Source organism: Aquila chrysaetos, chromosome 5, assembly GCF_900496995.4.
Source record: "Aquila chrysaetos chrysaetos chromosome 5, bAquChr1.4, whole genome shotgun sequence".
NCBI classification, from domain to species: Eukaryota; Metazoa; Chordata; class Aves; order Accipitriformes; family Accipitridae; genus Aquila; species Aquila chrysaetos.
In genome coordinates this window covers 52,913,106-52,932,441 of record NC_044008.1, presented here as the reverse complement: position 1 = coordinate 52,932,441, position 19,336 = coordinate 52,913,106, and the positions used below count along the sequence as shown (strand labels likewise).

General features: G+C 56.5%; 1 protein-coding gene across 3 annotated transcripts; it reads right to left on the bottom strand.

Moving 5' to 3' along the window:
• Positions 1-7: 7 nt before the first annotated feature.
• Positions 8-11,102, bottom strand: MFGE8 (milk fat globule EGF and factor V/VIII domain containing). Of its 3 annotated transcripts, XM_030015151.1 has the most exons (11): positions 11,084-11,102; positions 10,934-11,017; positions 7,394-7,519; positions 7,011-7,136; positions 6,369-6,482; positions 5,742-5,923; positions 5,176-5,331; positions 4,149-4,293; positions 3,072-3,274; positions 1,573-1,728; positions 8-1,455 (listed from the first exon to the last, which is right to left on the bottom strand). In XM_030015151.1, the coding sequence occupies exons 2-11, from the start codon at positions 11,004-11,006 to the stop codon at positions 1,312-1,314; spliced, it is 1,425 nt and encodes a 474-aa protein (XP_029871011.1). In that variant the 5' UTR covers positions 11,007-11,017; positions 11,084-11,102; the 3' UTR covers positions 8-1,311. The 3 variants fall into 3 exon arrangements, with proteins under 3 accessions (XP_029871011.1, XP_029871009.1, XP_029871013.1); XM_030015149.1 differs by lacking the exon at positions 11,084-11,102 and having other exon boundaries at positions 10,934-11,079; XM_030015153.2 differs by lacking the exon at positions 11,084-11,102 and having other exon boundaries at positions 3,072-3,256; positions 10,934-11,078.
• Between the last annotated feature and the right edge of the window lie 8,234 nt (positions 11,103-19,336).

Genomic DNA, 19,336 nt, shown 5'->3' with positions numbered 1-19,336 from the left:
AGTCCCAAAGTTTCAGCTGGTTTTAATACTGTCAGAGATGCCCCAGACTGGGGCCACCGCCATCCCACCTGGGCTCCCTTGGCGCATGCCAAAGTGAACCTGCCGCTGACCTGGCCCCACGGCTGCTTCACATCCCAGCAGGTGGGGGAAGCATCGCCACCAGTGCCGCTGCCGAGACACCCTGCCCATGCTCCTGCTTGCCGGTGCCAGGTCTCGCTCGTCTCCTACTGCTAATCCCGAGGGCTCGAGCATTGCAAGAGGCTACCCTCCACCCCACAGAAAGGGAAAAATATCAGGTTACAAAAAGGGTCATGGGACAGCTCTCTGCCTACTGCATTTGGGTGGTTTAACCACCACCTTTCCCATCTTTTCTCCGCACTGTTGTGGCTACAAACCAGCTCTCTCCCACTACCAGACCACAGTGCCCTTGGTCACTGCTTGGCTCTGGGGACAAGGGACCTCCAGGCACCCCAAACTGCAGTAAGGTGGGGACGGCAGCAATGCTGAGACTTGGAGGACATTGGAGCCAGCAACCCGGGAAGGAGAATGGGCAGCACCTGCTGAAATGCCAGCCGCAGCGCCTGCCGGGACCGCCCAGTGGGAAGAGCCACCGGCAACGGGGACCCGGTGCTTCTTGATAGGAGCCGTCTCATCACTCCCCTTGCGCTATGCAGTGCTGACACCGCAGGCAAGGAGACCCAGGGCCTGGCAAAATAGGCAGGGGACAACAGCCGCACAGGTTTTTCGGAGCCCCTTCTTGCAGCCATGCAGGGAGCAGGAGGGACATCAGAGGCTGCAAGCCTGGGGTGCCTGCCCTAAGCCCCCCAAAACTGCTGAGCCCCAAGCTGCAGCACAGGCAGGGGACTGCCACTGGCTGCAGCCTCTCTGCTGGAAGCAGAAGCAAAAAGGGGGAGAAAATTTGTCTCCAGGCTTAGCTGGGAGGATGCAGCCAAGCCCTGGTTGCAGGACGCGGTTTCCCAGCAAAGCCCCATTTGGGGGATAGGGTCCCCGAAGGAAGCCCCAGTTGCAGGAGAGGGTCCCCCAGCCAAGCCCCAGCTGCAGGAGGGGGTCTCACCCTTAGCTAGTGGGGCAAAAGGGCAGGAGCCATCCCTACATCCCACCTGCAAGGACCCCATAAAGTGCAGTGCTGCGGTCCCAGCACCAATGTGGGGCAGGGGAGCCCTCCTGGCTGCCTCCCGAGTTTCGGGACATGGAGAGGGGGGTGTGAGGTCAGAGCAGGAACGGGCAGGGGTGGGCAGGGTGCAGGCTGGGCGGCGGGGAAGAGCAGCCCCATCCTTCCTTGCCGGGCGGCTACTCGTCACAGCCCAGCAGCTCCACGCGCAGGGTGATGCGGTTGTGCCAGGCCACGGGCAGGATGCGGACAAAGCGGGCATAGAAGGGCACGTCAAACACGTTCTTCTTATGTGAGTAGTTGTCACTGTTACCTTGGAAGATCTAAGAGGGGAGAGGTGGGTGTCAGCACCATCAGGATCTCCCCACCACCATCCCATCCCATCCCACCCCACAGCGGCATCCCCAAGCCCCGGGAGGTCCTTGCCCTTCCCCACACACCTTGGTGCTGTTTGTCTGGCCATCCCGGTAGAGCGTCCAGGATGTGCCGTTGTCACTGTAGGCCACCTTGTAGGCTGCCACATATTGGATGTGCCCGAAGTCACGGGCTCCCTGTGTGATGATGCCCGTCACCTTCTTCTGGTCCCGGAGGTCAATCTGGCATGGAGACAAGGCTCGTCAAGGCTCCTCGCAGGAGCATTGCTCCCACTCCAGAGCATCCTGCGTGTCCTGAAGGCAGCTGGGACGTGCTGGCCCTCAGGGGTCAAGAATGGAGAAAACACCGCTTGACCCCCACCCCAATGCCAGAGCGACTAATAAAACACTACTGTGAAATATTTGACCCTTTAACACTCACATTATCCCTTGAAGCAACTTGAAGCAGGACACAAACCCCACCATCTCAGCTCCCTTCCCCACCGCTGCCACCTCGACATTTTTTGCTGAAAAGGTCAATGTGGGAATGACAGCAAAAAAATCTCAATTAAAAAAAAAATAAAGGATTCCCGGAGGAAATGCATTTCCACTGGAAAGTGATTCTGGCTGAGAAAATATGCAGTTCAGCACGGTCTGACATTTGGATTGTGAGATGGTTTCTATTCTCTTTACTCTGCCACACTGTGCTACTGCTGCTGGCAGGGTACAGGGTAAACCAGAAAATGAGCTGAGAGTCTCCTTAATTTAGTTTCTATTTTATGCTTGTCAAGGGCAGTACTAGCTATATGTATAAATGTATATGTGTATATATATGAGTATACATGCAAATCTATATACACGTACACAAACAGGGAGTCAGCAGTGCGACAGCTCAACTCAGAGTATCATCCCAACCCCATCAGCAGACATCTTGATAAGCTGGTTTATTTAGGGCCGTGAAGCAGCTGCTTTTAATCATTTCCCAAATAAAAAGCAGGACAAATATCTAAACTGCTTTGTCCTATTATGTCATGAAATCATGTGAAAAGTACAAAAACAGGGGAGGAAAGGAAACTGAGAAGGAAATTTCAAAACTACTTGTTCCCATTCCAGACTGGGAAGAGAAAAGCAAACCTGATTTTTTCCTGCAAAACAGAAACACGGTGTTCTGGGCAGCTGGAGGGTCATGGGACGGCCACCCCAGGCTGGGATGGCGCTTTCCCAAGGGGTGATGGAGAACTGAGGTGCTGCGGGCTCAGTGCCCTCCACAAGAAGGTCTGCAGAGATGGCACCACCCTGTCCCTACGGGCGCTGATATTTCTGACCCAGAGCTCCAGCATCGCTGATAAAACTGGTGGCTGCAGCCCTATCCTGACCTGCCCCCGCGATCCCAGCTCAGAGAGAGCACCGCCGGGCTGCGTGCCCCAGAGCAAGGCTCCAGCCACACCGTCCCGGTAGCTCTGCCGGGCCTCTCTCGCAGTGCCCACCCTGCTTCCACCCACCCCGGCACAGGAGGTGGCCCCAGGCACAGTCGGAGGAGCTGGGGAGGACAAACGAGGTTACAGAGGGAGGGCACCGAGACCCACCTGCAGCCACTCAGACTGGCCGTCGTGGAGCGCTGTCCAGGCGTTGGTTTTGCCCGTCTTGTCCAGGCGAGCGTAATGGGGGTGCCAGGTAAAGGCATCGATGCCCCAGGTCTTGAAGACACTGGAGGCTGTGATCTGCTGGTCGGAGATCAGGCGGGATTTCATGCCCAGAGGCTCCGAGCAACCTGCCGTGTTGAAATACACTGTAACACAACGGTTTACACAGGCAGTGAAAAGGAAAGAGTCCACGGCACTGTCGCAAGAAAAATCCCGCAGCCCCGGCAGGCACCATCCCCACGTTCCCACATCTCCACTGCCCGGAGTGGCAGGCAGGGCCAGGCAGGGAAAGACTCGGCAGATGTGCAGGGTTGCAGCCAGCTTGCCTTTTCCCGGGATTTTTAGTTCCCAGCTATTCCCTGGCTCACAGTGCCTCCTGCTGCAGGGACACACAGACATCCCTGCAGCACAGCCCAGCCCCGGAACACAGACAGCTTCAGCAGGAGGCAGAGGAGGATGCTTTCAGGGGTGAAGAGAAGAGAACAATGCAAAGACATCCCCAGCCGAAAGCACAGCTGGCACCACACCCACGCAGCAGCAGGACAGCACCCAAGCCCCCACGGCACCCCACTCACACCCTGGCACACGGGTCCCGCTCGGCTGCCGGGAACTTGCTGCAGGGCAGGAATGCGGGAGGCACAGGGAAAGGGCTCATGCTAATCACCCCTCAGGTTTCCCAGAGGACTTTGATCCTCCGGTACTTTTCAAGCTCTCCGGAAGGAAAAGCAGCTGGTTCACAGCTTAGGCAGGGAGGGGACACAATAAAAAGCCCTGGCTTGGGAAGGCGTTAGCAGCCTGAGAATGCAGCTTGAGCCTAGCTGAGCTGGTGGGATTAATGGCTTGTGCTCCCCAAAAGCACCCGTGGGTATTTCCAGGCATCACGTAGCCAACGTGAGGAAAAACAAGCGCTGACAAATCCCCTGTCCCAGGGGATCAGAACCAGTACGAGGGGCGATGCCCTGCCCCATGTCACCCCCCCACCCTGCTGTCCCTGGGGAAGGGAGAGCCACCAACATTTACCATTCATCTCGCAGCCGATAAGTTCAAAGCGCAGCGTGCAGGCGCGGCGGCACATCACAGGGTAGATGCGGATGAACTGGGCGGTGATGGGAGGGTTGAACATGTTGGTCTGCATGGTGCCATAGTCCGTGTTCCCCTGGAAAACCTGCAACGGGGAGCAGGGCTGAGTGCCCCAGCTCTCCCACAGCCTCGTGCATGAAATCCCTTGCCCAGCAGACAGACAGACCCCGGCACTGCCAACGGCAAGACTGGGGGAAGCTGGGCTCTGCTTTTGTGCCCTGCAGCAGTGCATGACCTTGCAGCAGCCTCAAGACTCTCAACAGAGCTTTACAACACCCCGTGCTCCATCCTCGTCCCAAGGATCCACACATGCAGCAAGACCGGCTCCCTCCCGCTATGGCAACATTCCTCAAATTGCGAAAAGCAGAGAGGTGGCTTGCTTCTTTCTTTTTAACGCAATAAATAGTCAGGTCATGTTTTCATGCATTTTTTCCACCGCTGCAGAAACAAGAGAAACTTTTCTTTTTTTTAAAGCAAGGCAGAAACTCCCAGCCATTCCCTGGATGCTCAAAAAACAACCAGGAGACACTTGCCATAAAAAAACAGAGTGGAGAGTGCTGCAATCAATGAGTACTCCTGCTCTGAGAGTAAGACATGCTGTTGGCTCATGCTTGGTGCAGACACAGCACCGAGCCATGTAAGCCGTTCACTACCACTTCCAGACCATGCCCAGTTCCCACAGTGTATCAGTGATAAAGACGTTATCTGAATGACCTAAATAAGTCAGCGCTGCTTCTTTCGTTATGATTATGGTCAATTAAACAGAGCCAGAGAGCATTGCCTGGCACTGGAACCGCCTATGCCGTCTCGCTGCAAGGACAGTTCCCCATGTGGCTTTGACCCAGATCAAAAGCACTTTCCCAAACACGGGGACAGTTTGGGATGCAGCTCACAGCCCCCTCAGCACCCACAGCACCGCTGGGTGGGGGGAGCCAGCACGGCCACTGCTTGGAGCATCGCAGCCCACCTTGTCCGCGTCCTGCTTCTCGTCCTTGCAGAAGGTGAACTCCCGCCCATCCAGGCTGTAGGCAACTTTGTAGGCGCGGACGTACTCCTGATGGCCCACACGGCGAGCGCCTTGCGTGATGATCCCGCTCAGCCGCATCTTCCGCAGCAGGTTGGCCTGGGGGGGAGAGGAGAGCGTGAGTACGGATGGGGTGCACAGCTCCTGTGCCCACCGGCACTGCTGAGCCTGGCTGGGAGGGTGGGCTCACGCTCAGCATCAGGACCAGTAAAGTGGCTGCCCAGAGCACTGTGACTTCCTTGGGATGAAAGTCCTCCATCCCTCCAGACTCGCATCTGGGGGTGGGCAGAGAAAGGGGGATTGCCATCCCAGGTCCCCATCTGCACCCTCAGGGACCTTGCCTTCTCCAGGCATGTCACAGGATGCCCCTGGGTGGCACCTCACTGCAGCAATTTAGCCCTGCCATTGCCACCAGAAGCAGAGAAATCCCACAAGAGCAGCCCAGCAAGACAAGCCATGGCTACTAGGGCTGCCCGCTACACCGGTGCTCCTGGTCCTGCCACTGGTACCTGGATCCAGGGATTCTTGTCATAGTTGCTGGAGGTCCAGGCGTTGACGATGCCATTGTTGTTGAGGCGGGCGAGCTCCGGCCCCCAGCGCTGGAGGCCAAGGAAGCCATAGTAGACAGAGGATGCAGAGAGCTGGGCGTCAGAGATGGCTCCTCCTTCCATGCCCAGGAGAACGGCACAGCCTGGGGGCAGTGGGGACATCAGCACCAAAGAGAGACGGGTACCAGGGAGCAAAACCAGGGGGTCATTTGCCTCTTGTCTGGGGACAGGGCAGGAGATGGAGACCAGCACTAGGACCTGCCTGTCCCTCAGGTGTTCCCCCCCTCTCCAGCCTTCAGCCAAAACCACACCATCCATCAGTCCCTCTCACAGCACGGAGGTCTGAAGGGGGAAAGGGCTGCTCTGGGGCTGCCCGAGAGAGGAGATGGCATCTTCCCAGGGATGCTCCCTCCATCAGGACCAGGCTTGCTGGCACCAAGGGCAGCCGGCACACAGCCACCCACAGCTGCCCTCCAGATCCCCTAAACCAGCTGGTGAGATCTCTCCTGGGCATGCTGGTGATGAGGAACAGGGCAGTGGAGAACAGGGAGGAAAGGGATTTCTGTACAGTTGGTGCTAGGGACTTACGGACATGGCAGGTCTTCCCCAAGAACGGAGAAGGGCACTTGCAGGCGTAGTCACCGTCTAGGTCTAGGCAGGTGCCTCCATTTTTACAAGGCTGGGAGTAGCACTCATTCTTGTCTAGAAGACAGAGTGGGGAGCTCAGGAGGTGACCCCAAAGCCAGTCCCGGGGAGGAGACCCCTCATTCAGTGCAGCAGTAAGAGGGGAGAGGCATCCCCTGAGCAAGGACCACGGCAACGTTCCTGCTGATATGGTGGCATGGGTTAAAGCTCTAACCCAAGGAGCCACCTAAGCCTTGTCCCCCCTGACTGCAGTCACACAGGTGCATCGGGACACAGCCACGGCAAGGCTGGGAGCTTGTGTGGAGCAGGCTGAGCGTCAAGGCACCCCTTGTCCCATTACTTGAGGCACTGTGGTCCCTCCAGAAATGCAGAGCAAGGCTCAGACGCTGCCATGTCCCTGCACCACAGTCCTTCCCTCCACCCTGCAAGGTCCAAACCAGCCCATGGCCCCTGACAGAGCCCAGTGCCTGGTGCAGCCACAGCTGCAAACACCCGCAGTTGTCCCCCCCACTGCTGCCTAGGGGGTCCCAAAGCCTTTAGCAGCAGAGCAGCCCCCCCCCAACCCCCTCACCCCACTGTACTCACTGTTCTGGCAAAGCACCCCATCATACCCCGCGGGGCACTTGCAGATGTAGTCAGTGAAGACGTCCCCCCGGTTTGGGACCAGATGGCACTCGCCGTTGTTGTGGCAAGGATTGGGGTGGCAGGGGCCTGGGGAAGGGGAAAAACGGCTGTAATATGGGCACAGGTGGAAAAGAAGAGCATCTAGCGCGCTGCTGCTCCCTGAAGATGACGCATTCCCCCCAAGTGATGGAGGTCACTGCATCCCTGCTTGGATCTCCACTCTACGTGCCCGTCAGCATGGCTGGACCCCAGGGCCAGTGGTGCAGGGCCACGACGAGAGCACGCTGCCACGCTGCAAAGCTCCTGGCCTTCATGGAGCACCCATGAGGGGGTCAGCCCCTCACCTTTCTCCGTCTCATTGCAGTCAATCCCAATGTAGCCCTCGGGGCAGATGCAGAAGAAGGGGGTCTCATTAATCCCAGTCAGGCAGGTGCCCCCATTCTGACAGTGGTTCACGTCACAGAAGTCACCTAGAAGCAAAGCCACGTGTCACTGCAAGCCATCCCTAAGGAGGGCATCCACCAGAGCCCCGCGGATGCACACGGAGGCATCCCGGCTCAACAGCAGGAACTGCTCCTCTGCGGATGCCGCGGGGAGGGGAGCACCTGGCAGGGCCGGCTGCTGGATCCTGCACTGGACCACCGGCATTCAAGAGCGATGGTTGAGACCAGGAGCATGAGAGGGCAGCCAGGACCTGCCTTGCTCTGGCACATTAAAAAGGAGGTTTAACAGAGCCTGCAAGTCAAACTGAAGCCAGGGGAAACCCAGGTTTTTGGTGCATCAAATGTTTCTGCCGTTCAGCTGGGAAGTGGGGGTGGCGAGGCTGGGGCTCACTTGGGCAGGAGCAGGACAGGATTATTTATTCAAGGGAATGGAGCTGATCCCATTGCTGGGCTTTGCTAATGAAAGTTAGTACTCTTAAGACCAAAAAAAAAAATCATTGTAGGGGGAGCCCGCATGCCTTGGTTCTCAGGTGCTGGAAACATGCAAGGAGGGAGCACAGAGTCCATCCCTGCACGATGCCTGCCAGACCTCCACCACTCTCCAAGCAGCTCCCACAAGGCAGCCCCAGCCCACAGGCAGGCTCCCCAGGGAACTAGTGAGGCTGCACCATCTTCCCTACCTGTTCATCCACCTCCAGCATCTCCCATGGTATTGGGTTTACGTGGCGAGATGGTGGTGGCAGGGGGCTGCAAGGGTGGCTTCTGCAAGAAGACACCAGGAGCTGCCCCCATGTTGGAGACAGCCAGTCCCAGCCAACTCCAAAACAGACCCACTGCTGCCCAAAGCTGAGCCCAACACTCATGTTGCCTCTGTGATAACATAACTAAGATAAGGTAAAAAACGCTGTGCAGCAGCTGTGGGAGAGGAGTGAGAAAAATGTGAGAGAAACAGCCCTGCAGACACCCTGGGCAGAGAATAAGGAGTGGGAGGAGGTGCTCCAGGAGCCAAAGCAGAGATTCCCTGGCAGCCCATGAATACCACAGCGAAGCAGGTTGTACCCCTGCAACCCGTGGAGGACCACACCAGAGCAGATATCCACGCTGCAGCCCATGGAGGACTCCACACCAGAGCAGTCTGTTCCTGATGGGCTGTACCCCATGGAAAGGACCCACACTGGAGCTTTTTCATCTTCTTTTCTCCCCCGTCCTGCTGAGGAGGGGGAGTGACGGAGCAGCTGGGTGGGCACCTGGCAACCAGCTGAGGTCAACCCACCGTACCCATCAACCTTCTGCTCCCCATTGCAGTGCTGAATCAGATTGCAAGAGACAGGCTGAAATTCTTCCCACACTCAATTTATTCTGCCCCAAGAGCTGCAAGATGGCAACACTCTCCATAACCCTAGACCAGATTCCCACAGATCTGGCTGAAAGCCTCAATAACTCCTCGCCAAGCACTGGGACAGCACATCCCTTGATGCCAGGCTCTTCTCTGCCACGCTGCAGGAGTCTGAGCAAGGGCTCAACTCAGGTGGAGACCCAGGAATAACCCCCCATTACCTGCATGCCCTGGAGACGGTGGAAGTTAATGAGCTGTGGGCTCGCTGCCTGGACCCACACCAAACAGCACGACTCTCATTAGCCTAAGCTACTACTCAGAGAGCTCCTACTCATTAGTCTTTTAATAGCAGGGCTCCTTTGAGTTAATCCTACTCTTCCTGACACTACACATCTGTAGAGTACACACTGGTGGCAGACAGGCCAGCGTTATGTGAAGGTTTCCGAAAAGATGCTGTAGCTCCCTTAGCCCAGCCTCAGGAGGCAGAAAAACTTGGGCACCAGTTCAAGTTGCTGCCTGCGTTGCCCAGCCTGTTCTGCATGACCTCATGCTCTATCAATGCGCTGCCATGAGCTACAGCATGGGAGGAGAGAGCTCGTGCTGATACGTGGGGACGCCTTTGCCCCACACCCCTCCGCAGGTCTCGGACCCATCCAGCTGCCCCATCCCAAGGATCTCTCCCGGCAGCCGGCCAAGGCCCCGTGGACAGAGCTGCTTCTGTTCAGCAGCAGGAGCCGGCTGCTTCCCCAGGCACGGAGCACCAACGAACGTGTGCTTCCCAGCATCCGCGCTGCCTCCGACGCAGGAGTTTCTGGGGTGGGACACAGCAGCAAAGGAGCAAGGGCTCCTCCCAGGATTGGGACAGGAGGGGTCCCAGTTTTATACTTTAATACACAGCCAAGTAACGGAACTCCCTTTTATCCCCTCCCAGGAATAATCCCTTACGTGGTGGGTCCTGCTAGCCAGCCCCCTGCCTAGCAGCGAGGCACACGGGTCACATTTTCCACTGTGGCAAGTAGTTTTGGATGCTCCTATTTCTCGGCTGTATCAGGCCTGGTTTTGGAGCAGTTCAGCATCTCCATCCTCCCCACACACATTTTTCTCCGGTCAGGGACAGAGCTGTCACGGGCTGGACAGTCAGGAACCAAGGCAACAAAGATCAGCCACCACTTTTGGAAATGTTTGCTTATATGAACCCACAGGCTGGCTGGAAGACAAAAATAACATCCTCCAAAAATTGGGACAGCTCATCCCAGCGGGGCTGGGGGAGGTCAGGTCAAGCCTGTCTCATGAGGGCTAAATGGGCACCTCTGCCCAGGGAAAGCGAGCACAAACAGGGCCTTCCTCACAGCGCACCTTCCTGCTGCCCTTTGTCCCCGGGCCCCAGATCCTGCGCTTGGGCTTTGCTCCCCTTTTCCCTGGTCTCCCCCATCCCTGTTGGAGTCAACCACCCCAGGCATGACCCACAGGGTCACGGTGGAGCTGCTTCTCCCCGGGATTCCCCTGGCCAGGCCCACCAGGCACGCTGTGCCAGGCGGTCCCAGGGAAGCTGTTTACATTGCAGGCACGGTTATCTAAGCCTGAAAGCACGGGCCAGCCCGGCGGAGCTATTCCCGGCTCGGGAGCAGGGACGGGACCTGAGCTCCTCTGCTCCCGCAGCGGCAGCCCTGGGGGCTGCGCACCCTCTCACTCGCCACCCCTGCACCCCGCACACCGCAGCCCGGACCCTCGCACCCTGCGCCCCAGATCCTCTCCCTCTGCACCCCGCATCCCGGATCCCCTGCACCCTGGGCTCCCGTGCACCCCGGATCCCCTGCACACCGGACAGCCCTGCACCCTCCTCGATCCCCGGCGCTCTGGATCCCCTGCACTTCGGATCCCCAGCACCCCGGGCCCCCTGGCACCCCGGATCCCCTGCACTCCGGATCCCCAGCACCCCGGGCCCCCTGGCACCCCGGATCCCCTGCACTGCGGATCCCCAGCACCCCGGGCCCCCTGGCACCGCGGATCCCCTGCACTCCGGATCCCCGTAACCCGGGGCTTCCCTGGCACCCCTGATCCCCGGCACCCTGTCTCCCTGGTACCCCGGCACCCCTGGCACTCACCGGCCACGAACAGCAGCAGCGGGAGCCCCACCGCCAGGCAGAGCAGCGCCCCCCACAGCCTCGCCATCTTCATGCTGCGTCCCGAGCCGTGCCGCGGAACCGTGCCGCGGAACCGCGCCGAGCCGAGCCGAGCCGAGCCGAGCCGAGCCGCACCGCACCGCACCGCGCCGAGCCGCTCCGCTCCGCTCCGCTCCGCCGCGGGGCTCGGGGCGGGGAGTGACTCAGCCCGCCCCGGCGCGGCCCCACGTGCTCCGCCGCCCGCCCCCGGGGCGGGGACCGGGCCCGCCGCGCCGGGCAGGGGGTGACCCGTCGGTCGCCCCTCCTCTCCCCCCCCTTCCCCGGAGATCCCCCGCCGGGCAGCGGGAGGGGGCTGCGGGCCGGGGAGGCGGGGGGTGCGGGCAGCAGGGAGGGGGTGCAGGCGGGGTGCGGGGTGCAGGCAGGCGGCGGGAGGGCGAGCGGCAGGCTTGGGAGACTGGCCTCGTAGCCAAAGGGGCTTAATTAGCGGCCCCGAAGCGAGAGCCACCACGCACGGCCCACTGATGATGTTCCGGGTGCCGGGGGTGCGCCGGCTTGCCCCACACCAGACTTTGGCCCTCGGGTGCCCGCTGGGGACTTCCAGAGCCTGGCTGGCAGGCAGAGGGGTGCAGGGCTGGACCGGGATGGACTGGGGGCTGCCAGCACTTGGCAGGAGGAAGAGCTGTTTTGCAGCACAAACCCCACTTTTTTCTCCCAGGGTGGAGCGAAAGCTGGAGAGGGCTTCCCCTCCACCGGGACAGGGCACGCATTAGTGCCCTCCACCACCCTTGGCACCCAGCATGCCAGTGGCACAGGGTTTTCACAAGCTCCTCCTAACCGGCATCAAGGAAAACTGCTTGCAGCCAGGTCAGGTGTGCGTGGTAAAGGGACTGGGGGGGTCAACAGCTCTCTGCCCAAAGCACCATGCCATAGGTCTGTTGGTTCAGCCACAAACAAGCTCCTCTTTGAGCTGTGCCTGGCCGCCAAGGGCTGGAAAAGCCCAGCTGTGCTCTCGAGAGGAGCTGGAGCCATGTGGGGAGCTCTGCCCTGGAAGGCAGAAACCATTGGGCTAAAGCATATTCAGCTAAATTCATATTCAGCAGCAAACGCTTTGGAAAAGAGAACTGCACAGTATAGGAATGCTGGATCATTTGAACCCGCACTGGAAATCCACTCCAAGCCTTCCTCCTAAACATCAAGCTGATTTTATCTCTTCTTGCAAAACCCTCCATTTCAGCACTAACTAACCCACCTCAAATACTTTGGCTCCTCATATTTACATGTTGACTCTGCTGGAGTGTTGCTACATTTCTGGCTTTGGCAATGCGGCCACCTCAGCCAGCAGCAAGCCAGGCAGCCCAGCTGCTTGCTGTGCACTTTGACCAGTGTTTCCACCTCCTTTTCCATCTCCACTCCAGTGTCCAGCTAATGCTCTTCTTGGATGCCGTCAACCAGTGCCCATGAGATCACCCAGACTGGGAGCGACACCCCAGGGACAGACCCGCTGGCAGGTCCAGCTGCCGCGGTGTGCCGGCAATTTGGCTGTTGGTAGCGTTGCCGGAGCACCAGGGCATGAGGAACACAGGAAGCTGGACACATATTTCCACCTAGACCCACCACGCTCACTGGTGGTGTTTCCTTCAATTAATAGTGACACAAAGGAAACTCCAGGCAGAATTTAACTAACTCCAGCGTAGGGAGAAACAGTGGCTGGAAAGGAGGGAGACACAGTACTTGCTTTCGAATAACCCTTCAACCTCAAGCTAATTACTGCTGTGGTGTTCAGAGGAAAACAAGGGCAGGAGCAGGAAGAGCGCAGGGCAAGATTCCCAGGCCTGTGCACAAGCAACTAGGACAAGGGTGTTTGTTCAGCCTCTTGAGGGGCTACTGCCTGGATCAGTCTCGGAGAGGATGCAAGACCCAGAGGGAGCTGCAGAAAAATCATCAGCCTCTCTAAAAACAGAAAGCAAAATGTTTTCCTTCTGTCCCCAGGGGCATGAATGCCGATGTCCCGAGGAACATGCATGGGAAAGGACATTAAAAAGCGAGCAGTGGAGGCCAGGCGGAGCTATTCTCTCCATAGGGATGGCGCTTCCTGGAGGCACTGGTGGCTTTTTGAATGGAGACCTGTGATGGAGCAGGGGATCCCAATGAGAAATCGGGGTTGGGAAGAGCCCTGCTGTCCTAGCTGGAAGAGGGAAGCTCTGGCTATGAGAGACAGAGAAGGGAGAGGAGCAACCTGTCAAGGACAGGGAAGCAGCCAGGAATGGAGACAGCCCCCACAGGCGAACACCACACCCCCGGGTTCATATAGCTGCCAAGTTTTCGCAAGGGATGGCTCTACTTGAAAGAGTTGGGTAGATCGAAGGTCAGGCATAATTTCACTCCCTTCTGCAAGGACTACTTAGGCCTTGTTATAGCAGGATTTACCACTGGTTTGGTTTCTTCTGCATGGAGATCTGCCAGGCTTTGCTGTGCCGTAACCCTTTCTGAGCTGTGCAGATAGCCGATATCCTGGTTCCCGTAGCTGGGCTGATAAAGAGGAAAATAGGTAATGGGGCTGCAAGTTTCTCTGATGCAATCCTCTGTATTTCCAGGCTTATACAAAGGTGTTTTCCTGTGAACAAGGGAGGCGAACAACACAGAGCCTGCCCCTTGTTCAAGCATAAAGCCCTCATTCGCCATAAAACTGGCCAGGGTGCATCTCACGGCCGATGAGTTTGCAGTGATGGCTCGAGTATCACCAGGATTTCATGTTCCTTCTCTCCACTCCCTCTCAGACACTCACCTCTGACCCACGGGACCTCCCCCCCACCCCAGCAATGTCACTCCCCCACTCCCAGCAAAGTCCCAATTCGGCATGAATCTTTTTTTGGGTGGCAGCCCCTATTGTTTCAGCTATCTGTTGTATAAAGGAGTTCACTGGTTTCGGTTTATCTCAAAAGAAAGGCAGCCATTACACCCCAGAGGAATTCCCCACCCGAAACACTCCCACAACTCTCCCTGCAACATGGTTTTCCTCCCTCACCCCAGCATGCAGGGCCCAAAACCACCCAGCCCCATCCCTTGCAGGCACAGCTTTCCTAGAGCCAGAGGTTGTGGTTCAGGCCACAGCACAGGTCCTGGGAAGGTTTCCTGCCCCGTGGGATCAAGCCTCCCATCCTGCCACACGTGTCAGCCACTCCGAGTGGGAAGGAGAAGCGATCCATGGCACTGTCGCAGAGGGTTAAGACCCAGTCTGCTCCCAATCCTTCTAACAGGATAACCAAGTGCTCAGTGCCAACAACTCTAACCTTCTGCAGCCCCAGCCAGCGTCACTGCCTGCTGGCATGCCAGTGCATGGTTTCTAACGGCTGCAGAATACATCCACTGGCTGGGACAATCCTTGCATGTAGCTGGACTTCTCTGTTTATTTTCTAGAGAAAAAAAGCTTTCCACACTCTCTGCCCTTTCCACCAAAAGGGCAACAGTTTCTTTAAACTCAGGCCTTACGTTTAGGGATGCTAATGTCTAGGTATGAGGAACTTCAGGACTATCTGAAGAAACCTGGATACTGAATATCCTCAGGGCATGGAAAGCTCAGTACGCCCACCAAGTGCCCTTCAGGGTACATAAAACTTTGTGATTTAAAAGGAAGAAGGCAAAGGGCAGCACCGTCTCCCAGTTTTGCTCCATTCCCACTGCTGATTTTATCACAGCTCAGATGAGATCCTATCCAGTTTAACTTCAAGTCCTTTGCTCTAACCTCAATAAACAAGATTATATCCATCTTAGAGCTGGTGTCTGTGTAAGGTACTTAATATAAGCACCTTTATATAATCCCCCTTCTCTGAATTGGAGTGCTTTGCAGACTTTAAGGATTTATCCATGCATATCTCCAACAGAAAAGGTGTTGCCTTCATCTTCATTTGACAGATGGGAAACCAAGGGCTGGAGGAACTTGAGGGAAGGACATGTCTCCCTTAATTTTGTCCATCTAAAAGGTAGGCACGTGGGCTTGGCCTTTTACACACACCTCCTCAATAGCTGGTGGTAACAGCAGCATTTCCAACGGTCATTCATATCTGCTGTAGGAGGAATCACCCTGGGAAATAGCTGTCTCCCTGCTGACAATGGATCAGCACCAACCACTGGCCAGGACTAAAGCCCTGCGTGGTGGTGGTGGTGGTTCCCTGCAGTGCCCAGCTCAGAGGACTGCCCAGGAGAGATGGAGCAGAGCCCGCATCCCAGACTCGCCTTGCCCATCTCTAGCCTGTTGGTTGAAAGCACCCATCCGGTAACACTGACACTCCATGGTACGCAGTGATGCACAATCGAAACCACTCATGGATTAGCAGTGGCGAGCAGCCTGCCTGTGCCTGAGCACCGAGCAGATGTTGCAGGCAGATAAGCCATGGCTCTTTTGTTCTTTTTCAGGAAGCTCTTGGCAAGCTCCTGCGTTGACACAAAGCACTAAATTGTGTACTTGATAACTTTATCATCGAGGTTCCTCTGATAACCCAGGTTTCTGTGGCAAGGGACAGATCTTTATCTGTTATCACACTCACAAGACCCCTCCCTTACTCAAGCCGTCAATCTGGTGCATGTGCTTCTGGCATACGTTTGATGGAAGGTCCTCAAAGACTTGTAGGGCTCAAGGCAAGCTCGCAGCCTGATTAAACATCAGAGCCCTGATGGTGTTAATGCTATATGAATATGTAACAACACTAATGAACTCTAAGGAGCTGGGCCACGGTGTTTGCAAGGAGCTCAGAACCTGTCTTACTGGCTGGTGAAGAAGAGGCAGTTTGCTCATTACAGCACACTCCCCTCCTGCCCATCCGTGCTGGGGAGAGGCTCTGCCCAGGTGGAGGCCTTATTAATTTGTTAAGTTGCCTTTTGATCTCTGTATCTCAGAGCATAATGAGAAGGTTTGAACTCTGCCCGTCCCACCCTCTCCGTGCCTCCCACTTGCTCTGATCCCCCAGAGCCTGGCAGGCAAGGGGAGATCTGCCACAGCTCTGGGATTCATTTCTTCCTGAAGAGAGGAATATTTGGGGCCTTTTAAGACACACTCCAGTAGCCACCTCTATGGCTGGTTGTAGCAGGAAAGCACAGGTCCCTGCACACCTCCCTCCCTCTCGCACAAATGCCCGACCCCGTGGGGGCATCCAGGGTGATCACACCTCAAAGATGGCTCCTTATTCCCTTGGTTTCTGCAGCCCAAAGCGGCTCTCAGAGGCCACCTGGAACCAGTCGTGCCCCTGTGTGGGGTGGCTGATGACCATCGATGCAGGACGTTGGCTCCTGTAGGACCTCTGCTCTGGGAGGAAGCTCCTGGTGCCCAGTACCTTCAGCTGGAGCTGCTGCAGGAGCCCCTGTGCTGGCAAAGAGCCATCCATCCCCCCTACCCTGAGACCCATCAGAGCCTCGCCCTTGTAATTCAATCTCTCTCCCATCTTGGACGGATCCTGCACCTCTGGCACGCCGGTTGAAGCTCCTTCTCCCTCGCTTCCTCCCCCTTGGGCTGCAGCCTCCAGAGCCGCTGCGGAAACCGCAGCAGAAGCTCGTTTGGCACCGAGGTCCGTGTCCAGGAGAGCCGGCTCAGCCGCTCAGTCACTCCTCTCCCATGACTCCTCCTTTCCTCAAAAGGAAATGAAAACAAGCTCCAAGCCAGACATGTGTCCTGAATGAAACCCATCTGTGAGAGCCACGGCCATGGCCCGACCGGGGCTGTTGCCTGGTCAGGGTGTCAAGACCCGCCATGGAGGAGCGCATGTAGCCAGCCCCAGGGGCAGCACGCACATGACATGAGGCCGGAGCAGGGGACGCCACAGGACTGCCGGACTCGCTGCGTCCTCCCCGAGCGCTCTGCCTGGGGCTGTGCTACCTCTTGTCTCAGCAGCGACAACAGCTCCCAGGCAAGAAGCCAGCTGATAGCTCTGCACATCCGCAGATGTCTCCATACAGTTTCCATACACACCGTTTGGAGAGGTGAAGAGCTCCTTAGCAGGAACAAGAGTGTCCTGAGGGGCAGGGGTATCCACCCATCCCCTGGCTGCTTTACAAATTTCCTCCAAATGAGATTTCCTAGGTCTTAGTTTTGCATCAGACCCTTGTAAAGTCTCCCAAGTGTTTCTCCCTCCCTGCTGGGAAGTTTATACTAATGTGTTTTTAAGACATCCATTCTGTTAGTCATACCCCATATGTCCTCTGCAATCACCCCTCCTTCTCGGTGAGATCTCCCACCACACCAATTACCTTGCCCAGCCTCCACTGGAGCCTTTATTATAGCATGAACAGATTTGCCTTCTGCCATCAAATCCGCTCCAGGCATTTTCACATTTCACTGTTCCCTCTCACCTACTTGTCCTGCCCCACGGCCCAGTTGATACTGGATGCAAAGCCCACCTATTCTGCATCCTCCCCATGGCTCTTGGAGGATTAAACAGCCCCAGCTCCAGTGCTGAGTCCCCACTTGTTCCCAGCTGGAAATGGGCTGCTGCCCTGACAGCCCCAGCAGTAAAACCAGTGGCTCTCGCTGGAGACATCCAGAGTAGATACAGTGAGTGAAACCATGTCGATTTCACAGCCCCTCTTAGCTCCTAACAGAGCTTTGCATCTCGCTGGAGCATTCCCTTTGGTCCATGTTCTGGGCCAGATTTGTTTGCGTCTCCTGGAGATGTTCCCCAGGGACCTATGGATGCAGCCCCAGCACCTCCTTTGGTGTGCATGGTGGGGCCAGGTCAATTATTAAGGGCTTGTGTGGCAACCCATGTCCAGTTTAGGATGCTTCCTTCCAGTCCTTGCTATCCCACCTCAGGCTCGAGGAGGAAAACAGGAGGGAGGCCACCTATATCAAGACCTTATGTGACTCATTTCCATGAGCAGGGCTGGCTTCGTGGGCACACCACACTGTACGGATGCTGCTCACCTCAGCGAACACCAGAACCTCCCCATGACCCAGAGGTAGGTGCAGTCCCTTTAGGGTAGCTGTGAAATGGGGCTCCTTTGCAGTCTTCCTCCTCCTTTGTCATGTCTGCATCTTCTCACTTTTGGTAGGTTGTCTTCTGCAAGACCTAGGAATGTAAGAAAACATCTACCTGTGCTTCTTCCTCTTCTAGCTATGCCTGCACATTTGCCTCACCTGCTGCAGGCAGCCAGAGCAGTTTTGCCAGCAGTGAGGGCAGTGACCCCACAACCACAGCTTCGGGGCGGCAGTGCTGTGTTTTGCAGAGCACGTGCAGCCCCACACAGGAATCACGTTCACTCTAGCTGCCTGCAGTTAGCTGGCAGGCTTTCCAGGGAGAAGTGATCTGCTCAGAGAGCTACTTGTTTGGGAGCATGTCGTGTTTTTGCCTGGACTTGCAGCTGCCTGTCAGCCGCTGTACAAACACAGCCCTGTCTCCCGTGCCCCCCCTTTCGTGTTGTCTCTCTCCTCAGCTCTGGTCTTTGCTGGGCTCAGGATTAGCCACACCTCAGCTGGGTAAACAGGAGCTGATCCTGCCCCATCAGCTGAGGGCTTTTCAGCCTCAGCTACCACAAGCAAGAGGTGGTCCTTGATTTTTCTCCCAAGCAAATCTCCTTTTCATCATTCAGCAGGTCTGAATCTCTTAATTGGACAGAGCAGCTGATATGATCCTCTGCATTGGTTTCATCTTCTATTTTCTTTATTTTTCTATTTTTTTCTTTATTCTTCTATTCTCTGGTTTTGTTCCACTCAGCTTCCTTCTTATCTTCTGATCTGTTCCTCATTTTCTCACCCCTTTTCCCCACTCCTGTCTCTGTCCCCTCCTTTTTGCTTTTTCACCCATCTGAGGAAAGCCACCGTTTCTGTATGTCACCTTCTGGGAGCTAACTAATGAGCTAGATGGGGCTGATATTTTAGTCTGAAAAAGCCTTGGAGGTTGTTAGTAACTACAGCCAGCACGTTGGTCTTCATCTCAGCTCAAAGGCAGCGTTTCCTGCAAATTTTTACCTGCCTTTGAAGGGATGCTGGGCGGGGAGGGAGGACACCCATTCCCTGCAGCACAGCACCCTCTAGCCTCCGCTGGGGCAGCAGCTCTTTGCTGATCTGGAAGGAGGACCTCCACCACCATCATTCAGCCATGCATCCTCCCAGTCCTGCAACACTCCCTACATGTCCAGCCCTGCGTAGCTCCAGCAAAATCTTTCTGCGGCATTACTGCCAAATCCAAGGATGGACTTCACGGGAACTTCGGGGATCAGGATCTTAAAGCTGGTCTGTTCTGAGCAGACATGGTAAATCAGACATCATTTCCAACAGGCTGAGACACCAGCTTTGCAAGGTGGAGCCTGCAAGTGAGCCATGGTGGTGTCAGCCCAGACAAGTGATCATTACACAGTGCCAGCAGCACTGTTTATTTCCTCCAGCCCATGCAATAATTT